The sequence below is a fragment of the Prionailurus viverrinus genome, chromosome F2, assembly GCF_022837055.1.
Source record: "Prionailurus viverrinus isolate Anna chromosome F2, UM_Priviv_1.0, whole genome shotgun sequence".
Lineage (NCBI taxonomy): Eukaryota > Metazoa > Chordata > Mammalia > Carnivora > Felidae > Prionailurus > Prionailurus viverrinus.
The window spans coordinates 74,075,832-74,093,214 of NC_062578.1; the positions used below are offsets into that span (position 1 = coordinate 74,075,832).

Consider the following 17,383-nt stretch of genomic DNA (forward strand, 5'->3'; position numbering starts at 1 on the left):
TCCATCACACCAAAATAACATGGGTCCAATTCTGCTGCCATGGCCACAAACTCATAGCATACAGGACCTGAAGTGGCTTAGGGATCCCCTATTCCAACCTCTTCCTTCTAGTGATGAGGCAGCCTAGGCCAGGTGACTGGGGGCTTCTGTCTAGGTTGAGAAAGAATGGGGACAGATAAAGCAGGGAGGAGGAGGCAAGATTGTGACCGGGTTGGCTGTTGGGCTATAGCAACAGCTTCACGACTTGGAAATAACCCTGGTGTGTTCGTCTAGTTCTCTCTCATCTGGAGAGGTTTGCAAAGTTAGCTGGGCCAATGGCCTACTTGGAGTCCTCTGATCCAGTGAATCTGGGAAAATCTATGAGCACGATTCCGGCACATTTACAGCTGGTACTCGGAGGACACACAGACTCACACACTGATGTGAGGTCTCTCTGTCGTTCTTCTAAAAGAATTGCTTTCTCCATGTATCCAAATCTCATGTATGAGTAACTTGCCAATTGGCCAGCACTCATCTCTAGTGAGCATTTGCTATGTATTGGGCCACAGGTACCATTCCAACCAGCCCATGAGGCTGTTCCTATTATTATCCCCACTTCACAGATAAGGACATGAGGACATGAGAGGCTGCTTGAGTTGCTCAAGATCACACAGCTAGTAAGTAGGGCAGCCAGGCATTGAGGTCTGATGGTCTAATTCTGGAGTCTGTTCCCAGCTCCTGTTGCTATGACTACCTCCTAATTCCACCAACTGATTATTTTTAGTCCCTGGTTAAAGAGGAGAGGACCACAGATCAGGAGGGAGCCAGGTAGACATAGGATCCAATTCTATTTGTGCGATTGGGGCTGGGATTTGTGTAAGTTGTTTCACCTTGCTGAGGCTTTGTGCCTTCATCTGTGTAGGGGATATTGGACTCTAACTCTCATAAATGTCCCTCTCAAAATCATGCGTCCTGGATCTGGTCAGACAGCTTCCTACCTTGTATGCAAGCAAATTGTGCTTGCCTTTGGCAAGTGTGAAAGGCTGAAGTGTGTTCCCCAAAAGATATGCCCAAGCCCTGACCTGATAGCTATAATGTGACCTTATTTGGAAACAGTCTTTTTGGATGTAATCAAGTTGAGATGTACTCATACTGGAGTAGGGTGAGCTCTTAATCCAACAATTTGTGTCTTTATAAGAGAAAGGAATGGGAGGTTTGGGTACAGAGAGACACAGATGCACACAGAGAGAAGAAGGCCACGTGGAAATGGAGGCAGAAAATGTAGTGTTGGGTCCGCAAGGGTAAGGAAGGCCAAGGGTTACTAGCAACCACGAGAAGCTAGGAAGAGGCAAGGAAAGGTTCTTCCCCCACAGCCACTGGAGGAATATGGCTCTTGATTCCTTGATTTCTTGACATCTTGATTTTGGACGTCCAGGCTCCAGAACGGTGAGAGGATAAATTTCTATTGATTTAAGTCGCCCAGTTTGTGGCCATTTGTTATGGAATCCTCAGGAAAAGGCAGCAAAAACGAGGGCACAGTGGGTGCATGAGGACTGTTTTTAGTCTGATAACCAAGCCAGAGAGCTGCAACACATTTTTGTGTGCTACGGAATGATGCGCTCATAGGTAGACAGGGGCTACAATGAAGGGTAGGGAGGACCATCTTTTTTGCATACTTTAGCAGAGCCATAAATATGGAATGTCCACACAATTAGAAGAATTGAGAAGAAATCTCTGGTCTTCTACCAGCTTTTCGCCATGGAAAGAGGTGAATTATCTGATTATGGGGTGTGTGAAATAACCATTGACTCATCTTCTTGATTGGGTGAGCTTCTGTATTGAAGGTCAGTTCTGTATTCAAGGTCATACGTGGTCTCTCTCTGGTTGTCAGTGCTCCATGGGGTCAGACAAGCAATGGCCCCAGGTGTCTGGCTGGGAGAGTGTCTGTTCTGTGTGGCTGGTCCTAAGGTCAAACGTAGTGGGAAGTGTTAGGACATTCACTCTTGCTCCCAGAGCCAATCCTGCTTTGCCCAGCAAATGTGGCCTATATTTTGATCTGTTTTGGATTCCTATTTCCCAATTAGCTCATAATTCAGAGACACTCCCCCATATTCCAAAAAGAAAACTGAGACTAAGCCCTCAGGGCATGTTGGGGATCACTCTGGGGTTAAGCGAAATTGGTCCAAATCTTACTCTGCAGCCTGGGACCAGTGTTTCAGGGGCTGCACAGCGGGACAAAAATATTAATAGCTATGGAATTGTGTCCAAGACTCTTATTTTGCTCTCGGTAACAATTTTCCCATCAGTAACATTAGGGGATTGGATTCACTGATCTCTAAATTCCTGTGTACCTTTAACAGTCTTCACTTCTAGGGCGTGGAAAGAGATTTATTGCCCACATCATCTGTCACCCTGTGAGATCAATTTCATGGGGCCAACGTCACAGGGAGAAAGTAACGTGTGAAATATACCTCCTCTCATGGCAGGAACTCCAGCCACAGAGAGCCAAGGAAGAGTAGAAGAAAACAAAACAAGCCAAAGGGGACACCCGCGGTGACTGAGTACAGTTACCTAACTGTTCCCAATGACTTGAAACTACCAGCCGAGTGGCTGGGTCCACACATCACGGAGCCAGATGAACCAGATCCAGTTTTGTTCCTGCTACCGTCTAGCTGCAGGACCGTGTGCAAATCACTTGCCCCTCTGAACCTCAGGTTTCTCATCCATAAAAAAAGAGATTCAAAATAGTTATCTTCCCTATCAGGGCAGCTATGAGGGCTAGATGTGCTGAGAACTTTACCTGGAAAGCAGTAAGCCTTCTTCATAAATTCTTGTGATTGTATTTAAATTCTCTGACTCAAAGGATGATCCTCTACTAAATGTGAGAGCTCTGCAATGGGAAGGATATAACAAGATAGGAGATAAAGAAGACAGGGGCGCCTGGGTGGCGCAGTCGGTTGAGCGTCCGACTTCAGCCAGGTCACGATCTCGCGGTCTGTGAGTTCGAGCCCCGCGTCAGGCTCTGGGCTGATGGCTCGGAGCCTGGAGCCTGTTTCCGATTCTGTGTCTCCCTCTCTCTCTGCCCCTCCCCCGCTCATGCTCTGTCTCTGTCCCAAAAATAAATAAAAAAACGTTGAAAAAAAAAAAGAAGATGGCTCGGATGAACATCCTCCCTCTCCAAAGATGGCTACAGAAGAGCCGAGTCCCGGACGCCGCTGTTCAGATTGAATTGTTTGAAAATACAAAGTAAACAGTATGGCTCGAGCAAGCAGTTGCTGTCAACACAGTTACCTGTTTTGAAAATTCACAAAAACACGATTTTCTATGAGACAAATGCCTCTAATTATCGGCTCTGCTGCATGTCTACTGAAGAGTTGCAATTGATGTTTAAAGTGATGTTCCTACCATAAACTACCAGTCTTTTCTGGAATCATCCATAGAATAAATGAGCCTCAGTATGGTCTTTTGTTGATGTTCTTTAATGCAGTATTATTTTTAAGCACTTGAAAATTTTCAGGTGGAATTTATGCCTGTCATGGGCAGCTTCGTATTTGTCTGCTTTGTGTTTCGTCTCCGATACGCTGGGGAAAAGGACACTGTTCTGCTGGGGTACTGATTCCTGCCAACTTCAAGCAAGTGACTCTACTGTGAGCTGTCAATCATAGCATCTTGAACCCACACTAACAGGTGGATACAGGACCCAGAGTTTGGCCAGCAGTAGCCTCTTTCTCTCTGGGTCATACAGATTGTCCGAGGCATGAGTATGTGACCCAGACTGGGTCAATCTAAGTGCTTCCCTGGGGTTTCTCAAACTGGAGTTGAGTGAAGGACAGATACAGAAAGAGGGAAAGATAGGTGGTCATGGGGCTGCTTGCATCCGCATCGTCATCAGTATGCAGAAAGGCAGCAAGAGAGTGAGACCAGAAAGAAGTGGGGATGAGAGAGGAAAAGAGAAATTCCAGAAGACTTCCATTCCTTGTTTCCTGGGGATCTCACCCTCTTCGTTGGGTGACTATGTGAGCCATTACATTTCCCTCTTAGTCCAAGGTAGTTTCGACTGTGTCTATGACACTTGTAGAATAAGAGTTTGACCATCCATCCATCCATCCACCCATTCGCCCACCCACTTTTTTCAGTAAGTTAATATCTCTTGAAAGCTAACCATGTCTCAGGCTGTGTTCCAGGCATTGTTTTAGGTGCCAGAGATAATGCAGTGAACAAAACAGAGCCCAACCCCTTGGAGGCATTTTATCTAGTACAGAAGGCAAACGAGAAACAAATACATAGTATATTAGATAGTCATCAATGCTAACAACGATAATGAAGTAGGATTAAGGGCATAGAGACTGATGGGGTGTGGGTAGAGGGTCAAAGAGGGGCTCTCTCAGGAGGTGACATTAGACAGAGTCCCAAATGAAGTGAAGGACTGAGCTATATGAAAAGATGAGATAGGAGATCGTGGCCAAGAGGGAACAAATGCCAAGTTCATGTGTCTGTGAGACTCACTGAGCTCACGCTCTACCCCTGGGTACAGGAGGGCATGGCAATCCAATGTGCCGCAGTGGGCCGCAGCCTGATACGATCTGGTCCAGTCACACAGACCCACCCTCCAAATCCCCACCTGGGCTACTTCTGTGCTTGGCTAAGGTGCTAGTTAACTAAATGCCTGAGCTCAGTCTCTACACAAGTAAAATGATGGTACAAAACTCCCTTCATTAAGTCATTTATTTATTCATTCAGCAAATATTTGGGGGGGGTAACCCCCTATACTTCAGGCTCCGTGTTAGCTCACGGTCTAGAGAGGACGAGAGACCAAGTTTTGACTCAATACAGAACAAAAGCTTTCATAGGGAAATTCTGAGCCCTACCTGGGGCACCATGAGTGGTACAAAGGGGGTGAGGGTGTGTGTGTGTCAGCTGCCTCTGTTTTTAGAAGAATTAATTAAGACAACCTAGGAAAAGTGCTCAGCTCCTCATAAGCCCACAATAGAAGCTGGTTCTCTTCCTTCTGATTAGCCTCAGAATCACAGATCCCGAGAAGCATAAAATGATCCAAGCCAACCTCCCAGCCATTGTAGGAAGTCAGTGGGACCAAGGTTCCTCAAACAAGTCTGCACGAATCAAAGCAGTCAACATGGCCCCGTCCTCAGGACTAGAGAAGCTCATCTCTGTGTCGACCCTCTGAGGTGTGTCGGCGGGGGGGGGGGGGGGGGGGGCAGGCTTAGTGAGCAACCATGGGCTTGAGCTCTTTCCATTAAGTTGACGAACTTCCGTTTTCTTACCCCAATGCAGAACCGAAATATGTTAAGTCACAGAGAACACTTACATCAGCCCAACAAATAAACAGAAGTGTGGACCACCCATGCTTGGAGGGGACAAGGAGATGAACTCCAATCTGGTTTTGGCTATTTAAAAAGCAACGAGTAAGACTGAAACACCAGTTAGCCGGAAACTTGTTGAAGACGCTAACACAAAGGTGGAAAATGGTCATCAGCGAGCAAACGTCGCATGCACGTGTCCACTGCTGACCACTCTCTCACCCTGCTCCCTGCCCTCTGGGGTCAGGGAATCGATGTGTCCGTCGACAGTTCACCCGTAACATCCTCTAGGTCTCACACCCGGCCTCCCGGCTGTAATCACACCTGGTAGTTCACCTGTCAATCTGTCAGCCAACCCGTTTGCTGTGCAAACCCAAAATAATTGTGCCTGAGCCTGGACGAGGGGGACCGAGTGGCTTATGTAACTGACCTCGTTCTTCTTCCCCGGGGAGGATGAGCCAGCAAACACCTGGGAACTCTCACCCTGAGAAATCGTGAAACACGTTTTCCTTCTGCATCCCTAACGGAGCTCTGGAGAGGCGCATGAACAGCTTGCTGAGACTCTAGACAGCCCCTTTCTGAGGACCGGGGCGGCATCCTTAGCAAAGCCTCAGAAGGCATCCACCCAGGCTCTCATGAAGCCGGAAGCGCATAATCCAATGCAATTTGGCTGAATCTTGTTCGGTCTGTATAGAAAAGGCTCTCAGGTGGATGTGGCAATTCACTTACAGCGTCAATGCCTGCATGATGCAGGATGCAAAACCCTCTTGGTCACGAGAGAAGGAGAGGACAAGTACCCCTCTGGCAGTCTTGAGACCCGCAATTTGGGGTGAGTCTGCCCTCTTCTACGAAGGGCGCCTCGGCTTCTACACATGTATCTGGGAGAAGATATCTGAGGTCTTCCCGCCTGCCTCTGTGACCTGCCGCAGCTGCTCTAGCAAATGTCCCCTGACGTGGTCATTGTCATTCATTCCTGCCCTCCTCTACCATCTCCCCCAACGTCCCTACAGTCCAAACCAGGTCCAGGCGAGAAACACTCCATCCTTTCGAAAACATGCACAAAAGAGCCAGCAAGTCCTAGCTGTTCTGTATGTGATTTAACTGCTGTGTCTGTCACTGTTTCTTCCAAGAGGAATTATGTCTGGGATGGGGCCCCATCATGGACTCCATTCAAGAGGATTTGACTCAGCCTCCCAAAGGTCACTGTCTTCAAGTATTCCCCCTATCATGTGGCCCAGGCTCCTGCTACCCTCCCTACCTGAATTCTGTCAGTTCTAGAAGGACAGATGTTGAACTTAGTGTCCAGGAGACTGCAAGGCCTCACAAGTAGTTGCTCAACATAACAGATTAAATGACATCTGTATTTATAGTTATTTATATTTATAAATATATAACTTAACTGACGTTTGTGAGAGGTTATCTTTTTTTCTTTACAGTCTCGAGCAGGGTCCATAGTGTCCCTGATATTGTGACATCTTCTTGACAGGGAGAGAGAAGGGAGGGGCACACAAGTGCTCATAATCCAGAAGCCCAACCTGCCTCCGCAGCAGTCTGTAGTGAGCATGGTTTACTGGGGATCATGAATTAGTCTTGATTCACTTTTTGAGGAGCCGTCTGTGAACCCAAGAAGCAAATGAAGCAATATCTAATGGAAAGAATGCGGTCTTAATAGTCAGACCTGAGTCCGAATGTTGATCTTGCCTCTCAAGAGCTGTGTGACCCAAGAGGGATAACTCAAACTCTCTGAGCCTCAACCTCAACCCACAATCGGGGGTACCCGGGACTATCTTACACTGCGGTTGTGAGGACGAAATGAGACAAACATAGGTGGGACTCCAGGCACAGAACTGTGTCTTGCTCACTAAGTGGCTGTGGCTGTGATCACAGCTGAGTTGTCCTTGAGTAAATTCACATGGAAACGGCAGAGGAATATGGTGGTCAGCGACGGCAGCGAGCCCCGAACTCTGCCTCATAACCGGCATGCTGCCCCGGGGCCCTCCGCCATATTGAATCGGACCCTCTGTCCCGCCATGGTGGTGGGAAGAAGGCGATGCGTGATCAGAAACGTACCTGGCTGCAGCTTCCAGCTGTTCTTTCCTAGGAGGGGATGAGAAAGAAAAACATAAAGAGTGTAAATTACACGAACAGCCTCCCCTCTCCCCACAATGTGCCGGAAGCTTCCCTTTGACGAAGATGGCGGTGCTCAGTGGAGCCGTAGGACAAGACGGTGAACGTGCCTGGGACCCAGTGAAGGGGAACGGGTTTCCCCAGCCAGACCCCAGGCCCTGCCGCAAGGGTGTGGCTCTGCATTCTCGGGCCTCAGAGCATGGCTGCTGAGCACTTCCTCTGGCCCAGGCCTTGTGCTGGGCTCAGGGGATTTGTGTAGCGGTGGGGACAGGCCAGGAAACCAGGAATTTCGTCACTCAGCAGCCACACACCCCATCGCTCTGTCACCACCACGCCATCATAGTCGACCTCACCACCATCATCGCTAATATTTATTGAGCAATAATTATTAGGCAGATACCATGTTAAGTTATTTTTATAGATCGACTCATTTAATCCTCAAAACGACTCTATGAGGGAAGTGGTATTATCGTTCCCATTTCCCTGCTGACAAAACTAAGGCACGGAGAGGTTAAGAAAGCTGTTCAAGGTCTTACAGTAGCAGAAGTAGGAAGCAGTAGGAAGTAGCAGACTCAGGCTTCCAACCCAGGGGAAGCCCACCGTCCTGACCACGAGGCCACGTAGGGTATGCGCACATTCCAGACTCTGAGCCTTTGCCCAGGCTCTGCCCAGAACTGTATTGCTAATCCCTCAAATTCCAGCCAGAGGGGTCCCTCCTGGAGTTTCTTACCCAAAGCCCCAGGGTCTCGGCTGAATCTCTTTGCACACGGCACTGCGCTCTGATCACACTGTTTTATAATTGCCTGGTAGTCTGTGAGCTGCTTGGAGCAGGCCCTCTGTCATTTCCAGCCCTGCCATCTGAGCACCCCATACCCTGGCACATGGTAAATGCACAATAAATACTGAATGAATAAGTGGACTATGGGAGAAATGGGGAGAGAATACAAAGCATCATGGCAGAGAAGCAGAGGGACCAGCTGGGGGGTTTCCAGCTCAGGGCTCAGCTCCCAGGTGGAGTCCCAGGTGGCCTTGGGCAGGTCACTTCCTCTGGGCCCATCTCTCTGCCTGAAGCATGTGCACAGAAAGCGCTCTGCCTTTCTAGAATGCTCTGGATGTCTGACTCCGGAGGTGGGGAGAGCATTGAGAGGAGAAGAAAAGGGTGGGGGTGGGTGGAGGCCAAGAGGTGCGCTGGGGTGCCGTGGGGAGCAGTGTTAAAGAGACAGAGCCCCCCGCCCCCATTTCTTCCTCACTCTCCAAGACAAGGATTCCATGCCGTCTCTGTCGTCACACTTCCCACCTCTGGCTTCCCTCCCAGGCTATGAATTTGACTCACTTCTCACTGAGAGAGAGCTTCCCCATGTCCCATCACCAGGTCGGCAGCCACATACACCTGGCCCTGCGCCCTGGGCTTTCCTTCTGAGCACACGGATGCAGGTTCACACTCCACTCGTGCCCATCCTCCACTCGTGCTTCAGAGCCCACGCCTCTGCCTGCTCTCTCCTCCAGTCCCTCTCCTTCCCCCCACATCCACATTGATCCCTCTCCATTAGACCCTTCCTGTCAAGGAAAATGCCCTGGCCCCACATTACTCTCCAGCTGTCATGTGCACTTCCTGTCCCCACACGCTCATTTCATGTCACTCTTTATTCCCTGTGAGCTGGCTTCAAGGCCCCAACAACCCCCAAACGATAAACATCCAGGGGCCACTTCCCCGTCCGTGTCTCCATCAACCTTGTGACAGGATCGGCACAGTGGACCGCTTTCTGTTGCCGGTTACATCCCCAATGCCAAACACAATACTTGCACTTGGGAGAGGCTCAGTAAAGGCTTGGTGAATGAATGAATGAATGAATGAATGAATGAATGGGATAAAGAAATAAAAGATCTGTAACCACATTCCAGACAGGGTGTTTCAGCCCTGTGGTCACTAGCAGTGGCTTCCTATGGGTTCTTAGTGTCTTCGTTTCCTGCTGTAACACCAATACTTCCTTCTGGGCCAGATTCAACCAGAGGAGACTGAACACCTGCTGTAAACCAGGTGCTGTAAAAGGTGCTTCCACACATCCTATTCAATTTGACCTTCACGACAAGAGTCTTCAGAAATAGGTATTATTGTCCCAGTAACCCTTGTCTCATCTTACTTTTACCCAATTTTCTCCCTGAACAACTCTGTCTTCCCAGAGATAACAATGGGCTTTGGCATAAGACCTGGGTTCTCCTCTTTACTTGCTAGGGGGCGACATTGAGCAAGCTAATGAACCTCACTGTTGCTCTCGATTCTTCACCTATAACATTTTGCACATGAAAATGGAGTTACCTCTTCTTCTGCTCTTCCAGGGCATTCTCAATGAAGAGTTCTGCATTTTGCACATGAAACATTTTGCACATGAAAATGGAGTTACCTCTTCTTCTGCTCTTCCAGGGCATTGAGTCTCAAAGACTCAATGACTTAGCATGTATAAAGCGGACCCATGTTACTTGGCCAAAGGGAAGGATGACTGGATATGTCCCCCTTCTCCATTGCTAAGCACTCTAGTGATCTTGCCACTGGTCATAAAAGGAAAAGGTTCTGGTTATACATAAAATTAACTGGGTCTTCTTGGTCAAGAGGCTTCTACATGTGGGGCCTAAGTCTTATCTCAATTTTAGTTCTAATGTCTAATGATTTTAGAGCTACAAGGTCCAATATGGTAGCCACTGGTCATATCTGACTATTTAAGTTGAAATGAAATAAAATCGAAAATGTAATTCCTCAATTGCATGAGTAACAGACAGAGGCTCAAAAGCCACATCTGGCTAGGGGGACCACATTGGCACAGATGTACCGTAGATAATTCTACCACTGCCTTTAGGGAACCAAATGGTATGCAGGTTCCCTGTCAATGGAAGGCAACATGTGGGGCTTTTTTTTTTTTTTCAAATTTTTAATGTTTATTTATTTGGGGAGGAAGGGAAAGTTCAGAGAGAGGGGGACAGAGAATTCGAAGCTGGCTCCGCTCTGACAGCTGAGAGCCCAATGTGGGGCTCAAACTCTGAACTCATGAACTGTGAGATCATGACCTGAGCCAAAGTCGGACGCTTAACCGACTGCACCACCCAGGTGCCTCGACATGTAGTTTCTAATGTCTGCCCTCATCTGTGCTTGCACATAACAATGTACAACCACCATCCCCTAAGGTCCTCCCCGTACCGTCTCAGACTCCCACTGCCTACTTGCACTAAGGAGACACAGTCTCCATGGGCCAATGAATCAGAAGATCTGGGCTTGGACTCATAGCCCTCTGAAGCTCTTTCTAATTCAGAAGCGATGAGTTTATAATTTTCAATAGTAACAGAAAATGAAAACCAAAAAGGCAATACCATCATCCATCAGCGCTAGGCCTAAACAGATATATCCTGCAAATTCACAGAGGACTGCACTGAGCCGGAAACGCTGATATGGCCCCACTCCTAGGCCTGGGCTAAATAACATCATTCTTAACGTTTATTTATTTTTGAGACAGAGAGAGAGCATGAACGGGGGAGGGTCAGAGAGAGAGGGAGGCACAGAATTGGAAACAGGCTCCAGGCTCTGAGCCATCAGCCCAGAGCCTGACGCGGGGCTCGAACTCACGGACCGTGAGATCGTGACCTGGCTGAAGTCGGACGCTTAACCGACTGCGCCACCCAGGCGCCCCAACGTTTATTTATTTTTGAGACAGAGAGAGAGCATGAACGGGGGAGGGTCAGAGAGAGGGAGACACAGAATCGGAAACAGGCTCCAGGCTCTGAGCTGTCAGCACAGAGCCCGACGCGGGGCTCGAACCCACGGACCGTGAGATCATGACCCGAGCTGAAGTCAGCTGCCCAACCGACTGAGCCACCCAGGCGCCCCTAAATAACATCATTCTTCCAAGTCTTTCAGTGGAACATACGATGATGCCACCACCACAGTAAACAGTCGGGCGGTTCCTCAAGAAGTTAAACAGAGGGTTACCAATTCCACTCCCAGGTATAAGCCCAAGAGAATTGAAAACTTATGTCCACACAACGAGTACATCAGCATAATGGCCAAAAAGTGGAAACCGCCCAAATGTGCGTCACCTGATGAATGGATAAACAAAACAGCGCCTGTAATAGAATATTACTCGTCCATACAAAGGAATCAATTTCTGATACATAGGACAACCTGGATGAGACCTGAAAACATGCTAAGTGAAAGAAACCATACTTAAATGACCACATATTATGAGATTTCATTTTTATATGAAAAGTCCAGAATAGGTAGAATAGAGACAGACAATAGGCAAGAGCTTGCAGGGGCTGGGGGAAAGGAGGAGCGGAGTAACTCCTAATGGGTTTAGGGTTTCTTTCTGGGGCAATAAAATGTTCCGGAATGAGACAGTTGGTGATGAATGCTCAACTTCGTGACTACACTAAAAACCACTAATTGTTTACTTTCAAGGGGTACTTTTTAGTGTAAGTGAGACCCTCCTACAGCATATGAAACATACCTCAATATGTTTTTAAAGCATAAACAAGAGACAAAAACCTATAGGGGACAGGTGAGGACACACCAATGAATTATCACCTTTACCGCTGAACGTATGGAGGGAGTTGGCGTTCAGGGACATTTTTTTTCCCAAGGGACTGCCTTGTTGCAGAACGGTTGCTAAGTGACTCTGGTTGGACTTGCTAAGTCTTGCTAGTGACTTTATACTTTTGTCCTTGAAAGAATGAAAGAAAGAAGTGTTCTCTCTCAGTTTAAAAGCCATTCCCCTATCACAGCAGCCCTGCGACACAGCATCTTCCTCCTAGTCTCTGACAGCCAGGACAATGCCTTATTTATAATAAATCAACCCAAAAGAATAGGCCTGTTGCCAAGACCTGGGGCTGCCCAGCAAACAGAAAGCATCTTGGTTCTGAGCTCAGTGTGGTTGCACATCGTCTCCAAGTCCAAGGTCACTCTGTCCTTTACCAGGGAGGCCGCCTGCCCCTGCGAAGGCTCTTGTGACCTAAAAGAAAACTGATGTCATCCCCGACCCAAAATGATGATGGCAAAAACAGAATTTTAGAATCAAAGGAAACCTCAGAGGCCATCACCTGAGCCAAAGGATCTAACGACAGGTAAGAAGATGCAGCCTAGAAACCCAAGCTTTATCGCTGGTTTCTGGAAGCCTTGATTCTTCCATCCCCTTGACTCCTTCGCCAGTCGTAACTCCTTGAGATACCCGCCTCGTCTTATTCCCTTTCTGGTCCTCCACCCACTGTCCTTCTGAAGCATCTACCTTGGGCTAGGCCCTGGCTGGCTCTCACCCTGATTCCTGCACTCTTTTGCTCACCGGTCTCCTCGTCTCAAATCCCGAGCCTGTCCAGCCCGCCTCCACACCCTTCCTGTCATCTTCCTGAAACACAGATCTGATCACGCCATCCTTGGGCTCAAGCGGCTTCTCTCTGCCCTCAGGATCAAGTTTAGATTCCTTTGCTGGTCACCTGTGATTGGTGGACTGGATGCCCGGAGTAGAAAGCTGCACCTGCCACTATGGCCTCTGCAGGAATGAGACGGAAGGCAAGCAGGGGTCAGCTTTCAGGGCCCTGTAGCTCATGGTCAGGTTTTGGACTTTATTCTCCTTGTCACGGTCATCCATTGGAAGGTTTTATGCAGGGAAACGAGCCAGAAGAACCCAGGTCTCTTGAATTTCTGTAAATCTGTACCACAATCTGGCGATAGGGGTGAGGGGATATGTGAGGCTGGGTTCTGACACTGGTTGCAGGTCCCATGATAGGTGGGTGGGAGGGTGGGATGGGGACCGAGAGGGCCACTTGGCTGTGATCAGGTCGCACTAGAATCCCTGAAACCAAAGGCCTGGGCAGAAACGGGCTTCAGAGCAGGGCCCAGCTCAGGGGTGAGCCTCGGGGTCCCTCCACTCTCCCTCCCAACCAGGAATCCAACAGCAATTCTGCATTTGTTCCACACGCGTAAACTCCCGGCTCAGGACGGCAGCGTCTACACCCTGGAGAAGCACAGTCTGTTTCAGTAGCCCAGGCAGTGAAGAGATCACGGGCTTTGGGGGCTTCTTGACGTGGCAGACATCGGCCAAAATGTCCCAAGCTTCTGAGCCCCAGCTTCGCCCCCCTGTGAGAGGAGCCTGGTGACCCGACCACTCAGCCTGTCGCCGGGAGGAGACCGTGAGCCACTCTGTCAGACTCGCCTTGGGGCATCTGTCCAAGATGCTTTATTAGGAAATGGCTGGAGGCGGGTATAGGACCCGAGCTCCCAGAGCCCTCCACTGATTTTTTAAATGTTTATTTATTTTTGAGAGCGAGGGAGTGTGAACAGAGGAGGGGCAGAGAGAGGGGGGCGGACAGAACACCAGACACAGGCCCTGTGCTGTCAGCACAGAGCCCAACGTGGGCTCAAACTCATGCACTGTGAGATCATGACCTGAGCCGAAGGCAGATGCTCAACCAAGTGAGTCGCCCAGACATCCGCCCTCCACGGATTTTAATGCCTCTTAACATTTGGGATCCTCTGGCCTGCTTCCTAGGCTGCCTGGGAGGGCTGATTGAAGTACGAACTCAGATACCTTGGACGGACTGGATATCTAGGGATTATTAACTTCTCTCTCTTCCTTTTTACAGGTGCTGGCTGTGGGCAACGCTTTTCATTCCCCCCCCCCCCCCCCCCCCCCGAGGCCTTTAATTTAATCTACCGCCTCTAAGAACACAAGACGACATCTCCGGGTCATTGGAGGATTCCTCCTGCTGCTTCTTCCGCCTGCCTGTTCCCAGCATCTAGAACGGTCTGTGTGGGTGTACAGGCCATGGCCAGGCAGGGGAAGCATCCAGAACTGTGAGCGAGGCCCACTGCCCAGGCTTCCCACTTCCTCAGACCCCGGCCCTGCTCAAACAATGATCGAACCTTCTCTTCTCAGCCCCTCCACACTGTCCGGTTGGTAACCACCGGTGGCACACTGGGGCCACCTGGGAAGCTTTAAAATTACTGATGTTGGGGGGCCCTGGGTGGCTCAGTCGGTTAAGCATCCGACTTCAGCTCAGGTCATGATGTCACGGTTTGTGAGTTCGAGCCCTGCATCAGGCTCTGTGCTATCGATGCAGAGCCCGGAGCCTGCTTCAGATTCTGTCTCCCTCTCTCTCTGCCCCTTGCACTCTCTCTTTCTCTCTCTCAAAAATAGATACACATTAAGAAAGCACTGATCCCTGGACTCCACTCTTGGCATTTGTGATCAAATAGCCTTGGGTGTGGCCCGTGAACCGGGGGAGTTTTTTGAGCTCCCAGGTGATTCGAATGTGTGGCGCAGTCTGGGAACCAAGCCCTGTTCTCCAAGAAACGACGGAGCCCACAGGCACAAATACAGACCCACGGCGGGGATGGTCAGTCACACCCTGAGCGTTCAGATAGGTGGTCACTTGCCTGAAGAACGGAAAAGAGACGACTGATTCATAGAACCTCCACGTTGCCACGAGATCAATCCTGTTTGGGTTGGTAGCATAATACCTCCAGGCAGCCTGAGGAGGAGAAGGGAGGGGCTGGAATGACCAGACAGCACTGAAACACTCACACAGAATCCCACAGGATTAAAACATTTGTGAAGCCCCTGACTCTTAAGAGTTTAAATATGCCATTGAGGTAGTATCCAGAGAAGCCAGGCTTCCTGGCTTTTTGTAGCTCCTTGGGGAAGAAAGCCTTCCCTGACCCACCATCTTGGAGTCATAACTGGGGCCATCGGGGTGTGGAGAAATGCGAAGGAAGGAGGGGAGGGGGCTGGGCATAAAATCCCCAGAAGGAGCAGGGTTCACTCTGGCTGCAAGGCTCCCTGAGACTTCTCAAACAGGTAGGAGGGTGCACACTATCTTTGTGCCACTTTGGGTGCAAGAGACGGCCTGGGAGGTGAGGTTTCGATTCGATTATACTAGAACTTCAGGAATACCATGATGGTTTGGGGCTTGGGGGGTAACGGAACAGACCCTTAGAGACTGGGACTGGCCTGGACTCTTCACTACGTAGAATAACATCGTGTACCATCTGGTGTCAGACCCACAGACCTGCAGAGACCATCCGTACACGAGGGTACACCGTCACACGGGTTCATGGTAGGCACAGGTTCGGTCCCACGTAGCTGCAGTCGGGGGACTCCACCCTCCTCTTCTCTGTGCTCCCAACAACCCACAACACCATGAAGCAGAATCTCCCTCTGAGGTTTCAGCGGGAACACGTCTACCCTTCTCCCCACCTCTCACTATTCTCCCCACATCCAGCCCACAGGGCAGGAGTGATGGGTCTGGCAGGCGTCCAACATCCACTGGTGCATGATGGTCTGCTGGGCAGGACCAACGAACGGCCCGCTGTCCCATACTGGGCACACGTAAGGCATCTCTTTCTGTCTTGGCTCACGGGTTCTCCCTCACTGGCAGATGTGAGGGGCCACATTTCCTTGTTGCTGATGAGCTAAGTCCTTGGACTCTAGGTCTGCTCTTCCCTGTGGGTCCCTAGGTCAGGAGAGGGGTGGGAAGTAGGAGGAGGAGAAGCCTAGTATGGACCCAGAGTCAAATTTTCCAATACGGTTAGTAAAACAGCTGATGCCTTGGTCCCTCTCGGAGTCCCGTGTCTCTTTCTCGCTCGTCTTCAAACGTGGATGGGAGAACGTTGGGACTGTCACGTTGGTGCCACACAGACAGGACGCCCATAGCCGCCCACAAGCAAGCACGGTCCTGGGCTCTGTCCCCAGTCCCAGGCACGCCCACTGCGGTGCAAGCACACAGAGCCCCCCGGCCCTCCCACAGATGCATGAGCTCAGTCCCGACCCGGCTTATCCCCAGGAGGACAGACCTGAATGAGTTCAGCGGCCGGCTTCCTTCTTTTCTCAAAGTGCTTCTGCCGGTGCTGCTCCTGTACCTTGAGTGCCAGCCCCGACCCCAGGATGCCCTGGAGGGAGAAGTCAGGCCCGGGTCAGCCCCGCTGGCCTCTCTGGGGGCCCCACCCCCACTCCCAGGGCCACAAAGGCCCCCTTCTTCTCTGCCAGGGAGTAGGTTTTGGGTTAAGTGGAATCTCGGTGTCAGGAAGGCCTGGCTTCAGTTCCCGACTGCCGCTTTCTAGTGGTGAGATCCCTGGGCAAGTCACTTATCTACTGCACCTTGGCGTCCTGTACCGGGAAGTGGGCTAATAGTACCTTCCTCCTAATTTTGTTACGGAAAAAGTGAAATCATGTATAGGAGCTGTTTAGTAAGAAGAAGTATGACACAGAACAGATGCCCAGTAAATGTTGCGTGGAATTTTAAAATATTTTAGCCACTTGGGGCGCCTGGGGGGCTTGGTCAGGTAAGCATCTGCCTTTGGCTCAGGTCATGACCTCATGGTTTGTGGATTAGAGCCCCGAAATGGGCTCTGAGCTAATAGCAGGGAGCCTGCTTTGGATTCTCTGTCTCCCTCTCTTTCTGCCCCCCCCCCTTGAGCTCACTCTCTTTCTCTCTCTCCAAAATAAGTAAATATTAAAAAATTAATAAAAATATTTTAGTGCTGGAATTGTCCCTTAAGACTTCTACCGGAAGTTCCCAGAATTGTGACCTGTTCTGGTGTCCAGGTCGGCCTCACACGTGGATTACATGGATAGAAGCCACGCCCTTTTCAAGTTAGAGGAGACCATGTGGCACCCCCACAGCCCCCAACCTATTCTAGATGAGGAGACTGAGATTCACGAAGGTCATATGCCCAAGGTCAGAGAGCTTAGGAAAAACAGACAAGGTAGGGCTACCGCGGAGGACGAGCATCGCTAAAGAGGAAGGCTGCGAGATGAACCAGGGTGGGGGGTGGGGAGGTGAGGAAGGGCGATTTTTCCCTAAGAAGTTTCTTTCCAGCCTCACAATTAAGAGTCAGAACCCATAACCCAAGAGCCTTGTGACTGTGGAAACTTGACTGACCTAATTGAGCCTCAGTTTTCTCATCTGGAAAATGGCGACAG

At 49.9% G+C, this 17,383-nt stretch overlaps 1 protein-coding gene across 1 annotated transcript in view; it reads right to left on the reverse strand.

Annotated features, from left to right (window-relative positions):
* The window catches only part of KCNQ3 (potassium voltage-gated channel subfamily Q member 3), a 309,646-nt gene that overhangs the window by 18,814 nt on the left and 273,449 nt on the right, over positions 1-17,383 (reverse strand). The window contains exons 7-9 of the mRNA XM_047842371.1: positions 16,255-16,350; positions 14,839-14,933; positions 7,368-7,394 (exon numbers count right to left, since the gene is read on the reverse strand). Coding sequence (XP_047698327.1) covers positions 7,368-7,394; positions 14,839-14,933; positions 16,255-16,350 — 218 coding nt within the window. The remainder of the gene's footprint in view (positions 1-7,367; positions 7,395-14,838; positions 14,934-16,254; positions 16,351-17,383) is intronic.